This window comes from Echinops telfairi, unplaced genomic scaffold (genome assembly GCF_000313985.2).
Source record: "Echinops telfairi isolate 266 unplaced genomic scaffold, ASM31398v2 ScPeMD7_3;HRSCAF=10, whole genome shotgun sequence".
Classification (NCBI taxonomy): Eukaryota; Metazoa; Chordata; class Mammalia; order Afrosoricida; family Tenrecidae; genus Echinops; species Echinops telfairi.
The window spans coordinates 64,311,350-64,318,088 of NW_022103899.1; the positions used below are offsets into that span (position 1 = coordinate 64,311,350).

Genomic DNA, 6,739 nt, shown 5'->3' on the forward strand with positions numbered 1-6,739 from the left:
TCCTGACGTTCCGCACAGACGTTCGCTCCGTGACGTGGGCAGCCCTCACCCCGTCCCTCACACGCGACAGCGCGCGCGTGCCTTCTCCGCAGGCGCCTCCCCGCTCCCGCACTGCTCCCCGCGGGTCTCCCCACCGTCACCTCCTCCCCGAGGCCGCCCTCACACTCCCGCCTCGGCCACCTCGCCCTGACCGCCCGCCCCGCAGGACGCGCACGGGAGATGGCCGTCCCGTCCCGTCCCGTCCCGAGAGCTGCGCCAAGGACGCTCCTCCGGACCCTCCGCTGCGGGCTCGCGACACAGCTTACCTTGTTGGGCCCAGAGTCCTGGAAAGAACCAGAAAAGACAGAGTCTGAGGCCCCGGGAGGGAGCAGGCAAAGGACACCCACCCACCCCCACTGCCCGGCGCCTGGCCCTGCCTGGCACGGACCCTGGCAGCCCGGGCAAGGGCTAGCGGGACCTTTGGGTCACTCCCTGTCACCTGGCGGCTCTGACGTACTCACCCCTACAAGCGGGGTCCTCGGAAAGCTGTCCTGTCCTGTCCCAGCCCCGGACCTTACCCATCTCAGGGGAGTGGGCCAGGCTGCCCGTCCGCACTGAGGCCTGCCCAGCACCCAGCGAAGTCCCTCACCCCCCAGAGCCGTGGGCTGCCCACAGCAGGTCAGCCAGGACGGGCCTTCCCAGAGGACCTCGGAGCAGGCGTGACCCCGCAGGGGCCCCGTAAGGAAGGTGGCAGTTCACGCCCTTCCCATTTTACAGGCTCCGGGCATGATGGGGCTACTAGCCCATCAATGGCTTTGTGACCTCTTGCCTCCGGCTACCCCTTGACCTAGGCCAGAGCCGGCGTGGGCACAGCTGTGACAGTCTCCCAGCACCCCTCGTGGAGGTCCCCAGGGTGCCACCCCCCACTAGGCCCTGGGAGCCCGGAGGCCGCTTACCATTTCAGCCAGTGCGGAGATGACCTTCCCCAGCGTGGTCAAGGACTTGTTGATGTTGGCGCCTTCCTGTGTGCACAGGAGACTGTCAGGGTCAGACCCCGGGTGGTCTTGCTCCCAGTGACCCCAGGGCCTGATCTGTACAGTGGGTGCGGTGCCCCACTGCTAACTCAGAGCCACCACCGCTGCAACCAGAGGGCAGTTTGCTCCCATTTCTCAACCTGAGGACACAGTGTGCCCAACACCAGCCAGGCACATCCCATCCTGGGACCATGAGACTTCCCCTGGACCACCCCTGGCCCAAAGGTGCCCGCCCTACCTTGAGGCGCGTGCCCTTGGCCCCGGTGGAGTCGGCACGCTCGCTGCCGGCCAGGTCCACCAGGCTGATCTTGCTCACCTGCAACGGAGGACGCCTGTCACTGTCTCCCCACGGGCTTCTATCTGTGATGGGATTTGAACCCGGCACCACTCATCCCCTCCAGGCAGCTGTGCTCCACCGGCCCCCGCTATGGCCACGCAGGGACAGCAGCTGGGCAGAGGGCTCTTCAGAGCTATGGGATGGCACTGTCCGGAGTTGCCCAGAGGGCCTGGTGTGCAAGGCCTCCCAGAAGGAAGGTAGCCCCCCAGGGGCACCCCGCACTCAGTGCCACAGCCCCGCCTGTCTCCGCCCCTCTCAGGGCCCCCACTGCCATGCCCCAGCACCTGCACAGACCACCAGCTGCCCTGGCTGGGACCCCCTGCCTCCCCCCCCACCTTCTCGGTGGTGATGTCGGTCTCCGCGTCATGGCGCTTCTGCGTGAAGATGATGTTGAAGACGGCGTGGGAGCGGCTGCTGGTCTCATTCATGTTCGTGGCTGCCACGGTCCTGGGGACAGTGGGGTGGAATGTCACCTCGTCCCCCCTCACCCTGGAGCTGCTGAGGAGGGTAGTGCCCCCTGAGGGACAGCAAGTGGCACTGCCCGACAGGTGAGGGCACACCTCCTGGCAGAAGCTGGGGGAGGCGGAGGACAGGTGTGGGCAGGGCAGTTGGGCAGGCATCCTCACACGCACACCTGGCCTTGTTGCCCGAATCCATGAGGTCCTGGATGTCGTTGTAGGAGGTGACGGCCAGCTTGGAGAGGTCCTCCACGTAGGGCCCCAGGAGCGGGTGCTCCCTCACCCGCAGGTTGCCCTTGTTCTTGGGGTTCAAGAGGTCGCGCACACGCTCGCAGTAAATCTCCATGTAGCTGACCTGCAGCACAGAGGGCTCTGTCGGGCTCCCCTCGAGGACACAGGGACACAGCCCCCGAGGGCACCTGAGAAGCAGCCCCAGCCTACCTGTCCCCCAGCCGTCCCAGAGACTGTCAAAACCAAAAATACCAAACTCACGGCCGTCAAGCCAATGCCAACTCTGAGACCCTACAGGGCAGAGTAGAACTGCCCCTGTGGGTTTCTGAGACTGTAACTGTTAACCTCATCTTTCTCCTGAGGATCGGTTGGTGGTTTTGAACTGCCAACCTTGTGGTTAGCAGCCGGGGTAACCACGACGTCTCCAGGCCTCCTTGGAGATTATCAAAGACACCAGTGGAGTCCGGTATTACCCAGAGCCCCCACCACAGCACAGCCCCCCAGCGGGGCTCCTGCTCCCACTGCCCCCAGGTTCTGCAGACACACTGACCCCGGTTGTCCGAGACGGCTGACAAGGTACGGGTTCCTGTCTAAGCCTGTCCTCAGCCGCCCCGCCCCCGTGGGGGACACAGGAGGGGCTCACCTCCACAGAGTAGGACATGTTGTCATTGGTTGTGTCATTGATCCTGGAGAAGAGGTCTTCACAAAGCTGCGTTATCATCGGGAGGACCAACAGTGATGCGTCAGGCAACAGGGCTGGGAGTGCCAGGGACCCCAAAACCAGACCCCCACAGAGCCCCGGGCAGCATGCCCTTCACAGCACTTCCATGGCAAAGCCCTGGAGCAAAGCGTCCCCTTCTGTTCAGCCAGGGGCCCCATGCCCACCCCAGCGAAGGTCCTGCCCACGGATCACACTGCTTCACCCCCTCCTTGGACCCAGGCCTCCACTGTGCAGGTGGTCACCCTGTACAGCCCACAGAGAGCAGCAGACGTCGGGAAACCCTGGCCAGCTGGGACCAGACATACACCGGTGGGCATGCCATTCTGTCCTCGGTCCCAGGTCTCCAGCCCTTGAAGCCGGTTTGACCCTCCCTAACCAAGCATGGGGGCTCAGAGTCTCTCCCAGGCTGCTCTGTGAGCTTCCCTCAATCTCCTGCCTGCATTGTCCCCTCACCGTCCCAACAGGTCCCAGCGTGTCCCTGCAGCCCGACTCCGACATGCACCCGCTGTCCCACGTGGCCCTGCAGCCCCCTGCCCCGCCCCTCGGGCCGTGCCTGCGGGATGATGCCCTGCTGATCCTTCTCCTGCTTGCCCATCATGGTGTAGGACTTGCCGGCACCCGTCTGTCCATAGGCAAAGATGCACACGTTGTAGCCCTCGAAGGCATGCTGCAGCATCTCCTCGCCAATGTCCCGGTACACTTGCTTCTGGGAGGCGTAGTTGATGTCTTCAGGCTGGGAGACAGGGAGGGCAGTGGTCAGAGGCTGGCGGACATGAGGGCTTGGGCCACTGGGTCCACCCCAGACCCCCGTGTCACAGCTGGCTCACCGAGGTGTGGGACCAATAGGAGTAGTCGAAGCTGAAACTCTTGGGTGTCTCCTTAGGCTGCTTGGGATTGACGATGGCTGCAGACAGAGGCCACACAGTGAGTGGGGAGATGGGGGTCGGAGGGAGCCCATGTAGACAGCCCAGCCCAAGAGAAAGGGGGGCCCCAAGGCTGGCCAGGGAAAGCTCCGTGTCCAGGCAAACGAGCCACTGCCCCTCCCTGTCCTGGGTCCTGGAGCCTGCTACTGCTAATGGCCCTCAGCAGCCTGCAGCCCCCACTGATGTCCCTGGGCTGGGACCCCAGAGAGATGCTGAGGGGGTCCCGGGCCTACACCCTCGCGTCTCCCCAGAGGAGCTGCTGCTCGGCATATTTGGGTCCTAGAAGCATCCGGGAGGGCCCAGAGGCCATGCTGTGAACCCTGCTCCATGTCAGCTGTGTGAGAGGTGTGGGGGCTTGGCTTCCAGCTGTTGTGGACTTTGGGGGTACCATCCACCTCACTCTGTCCCCTGTTGGAAGACCGAGGTCCATTCTTATGAACAGAACCCATGGGACAGCTACACATCACTCCTGCACAGGTCTCTCTGTGGTCAGACCAACCCCTGCACGTAGGGTTCTCAGGCACCTGGAAACCCCCTCCCCGGGGCAGGGCCAGGGCAGGTGTCCCCAGGGGCATGCGACTGACCACCATGGGGCAGGGGCAGGGCAGGTGGCCTGGTTTCAGCTCTCAGAGGCATGGCTACCGGAACCCCTGTGTGGGTCACACTGCACTGCTGTGGAAACAACAGTTGCCCTCCGTGAGCCAGAGCCACAGATGAACTTCCGCGACCCCCACCCCACGCCTCCCATGCCCCACGCTCCTCTGGCTTCCAGGAGCATTGCTCTGTGGCCTCCTGATGCTGGGGTGTTTGCTGAACCCCACACAGACACAGGGCCATAAAGTGGGGCCCCAGGGACTGACGCAGGTGATGACGCACGGGACAGTTGACAGAGCAGGACAGTCAGAATGGTGAGGGGTCCAGGGCTGCATCCGCCATTGGCACCGCCTGGCAGAACCTCTCAGGCCCCTGGGTCCCCCCTCCTCTGCTACCCCCTGCACAGCACTTTGTTTCTGCCCTTCCCCCACTTCTCTCGAGGACCTGTGGCACCAATCAGAAATGCCCTGTGCCATTCAGAAGGGTCACCAAGCCCGGAGATGGGCTTCCTCTCCCTGGTCACACCACAGGAGGGAACCCAGAATGCCCCAGGTCTGCTTTCTTCAGCCACTCCACGCACACACACACCCCAACCTCCACCCCAGAGGCTCCCTGCAGCCCCTCTCTCCCAGCCTAACTCCCAGTACACAGGCAGCTTCCCCAAAGAAGATGCAGTCCTGTGGTAGGAAGAAACGGGTCCCCAGGGCCTGTGCGTGGGCCAGCTCTGGTCAACACATTAACACACCCCCACCCCATGGTCCCCCAGGAGCTGGGCCTCCCCAAACCTGCCAGCTTCCCATACTAAGGACACGAAGGCTGGCGCCCAGGAAGGATGGAGAAATAAGGGCTTGGGGGTGTGTTGGGGGGCAGTCTGGCTTGACTAGCGAGGGGAGCCGATGGGAAATAAAACAAAGCCCGCTGGTCACACACACACACAGACTCACAGCGAGCCCCTGTGGGTTTCTGAGACTGTAGCTGTTTACCAGAGTAGAAAGCCCACTCTCTCTCCCAAGAAGCTGGGGCCATGTGGGTCACAGGCCAATGCGCAGCCACTGCGCCACCGTGACAAGACGGGGTGTTCACATCATATTACTGCAGTTCGGTGCCGCCAAGTAGATGCCGACCCATAGCGACCCCAGGGGTCACCGGCCCTTCGCTACTGGGGCCACAGTATTAATGCATCTCACGGAGGGTCTTCTTTCTCCGCCCACCGGTCCCTCCTGGCAGTGCGTCCACAGCACGTGAGGCCAGGTGTCACATCGCCCCTTCGGAGGGGCATGCTGGCTGTCCACCTGTTCGCCGCTCTTCACCAGCGCCGTGGCTCAAAGGCATCGATCCTATTGGCACCTGCAGACCGTTTCTTGTTTGGAGGGCTGACCAAAGGGTACAATACTTCGTGGGCTTCCCAGGTGCGGGAGACCCGCGGAGCTGACTGGGGTTGGAGAAGCCGTTGGCTCCATGTTGACACTCTTGCTTGTCCTTCTCTCTGGGTCCCCAGAGCAGGCACAGGAGCCGGGGCCTAGGCACAGCAGGCCTGCAGCTTCATCCGGGACACTTTCCCTCTGCGAACACCTCTTCCCCTTGGTACAGAGATGGGGCTCCTCCGAGAGCAGTCCCCCCAGAACCCTACCAAGACAGCGTGGGATGGAGGAAGGCCTGGGGTCAAATCCTGGCTCACCTCTCGTCCAGAGTCCTCAGTTCCCTCCTGCCACCAGCAGGACACGGGCAGAGACAGAAAACCACACTGACCCCAGTCTCCTAAGTGGCTTTCTGAAGGGCTCAGACATAACCTGGGGTCTGAGCCTGGGCTCAGGGAGTGTCCAGCCCCCACCCCATTCACTGCTGTGGAGATGGGGACATTAAGGCTCAGAGGTCACAAGCCCAGAGCACAGGCCTCCGTCCTGAGCGAACCCCAAAGTCCTGCAGGGGGTTGTCGTGGGTCTGGTTCTCAGGTGAGGTCAGCGGGGCCACATCACCAGGCACCTTGAGGGCCTGAGGGAAGAATGAGAACTTTCTAGACGCTTCAATGTCTGTCAAATTAAACATTTCTAACGGAGATACAATTGAGAGAACCGAGTGTTGTCTCTTCATCAGCCAAGTTTTGAGGGTCTGCCAACACCCCCTCGGGGCAGGGCACCCCTTTGCTTCCTCAAAAGGACAGCTGCTGCCAGGCCACCTCTCTCCCAGTAAATGCTCCCAGGGCCAACCCAGCTGAGCGCGGCTTCTCCGAGTGCACTGGGCAGATGACAGTGCTGCATCCATCCGCCACACCCAGCTACCTGTATGTCCACCCCGGCCATGTCTCCGGGCTTCCCTGCCCTCCACCCAGACCCCTGAGCCCTCCCTAACGCTGTTCCTGCAGGACGCTTCCCTGCCCTCCACCCAGACCCCTGAGCCCTCCCTAACGCTGTTCCTGCAGGACGCTTCCCTGAGCTCACCCAGACCCCTGAGCCCTCCCTAAC

The 6,739-nt window shown here is 62.9% G+C and overlaps 1 protein-coding gene across 1 annotated transcript in view; it reads right to left on the minus strand.

The window, feature by feature from the left end:
- Positions 1–6,739, minus strand: part of KIF1A (kinesin family member 1A) — a 72,921-nt gene that overhangs the window by 42,182 nt on the left and 24,000 nt on the right. The window contains exons 3-10 of the mRNA XM_045297502.1: positions 3,588–3,664; positions 3,314–3,493; positions 2,683–2,748; positions 1,985–2,163; positions 1,686–1,797; positions 1,252–1,329; positions 936–1,001; positions 306–323 (exon numbers count right to left, since the gene is read on the minus strand). Coding sequence (XP_045153437.1) covers positions 306–323; positions 936–1,001; positions 1,252–1,329; positions 1,686–1,797; positions 1,985–2,163; positions 2,683–2,748; positions 3,314–3,493; positions 3,588–3,664 — 776 coding nt within the window. The remainder of the gene's footprint in view (positions 1–305; positions 324–935; positions 1,002–1,251; positions 1,330–1,685; positions 1,798–1,984; positions 2,164–2,682; positions 2,749–3,313; positions 3,494–3,587; positions 3,665–6,739) is intronic.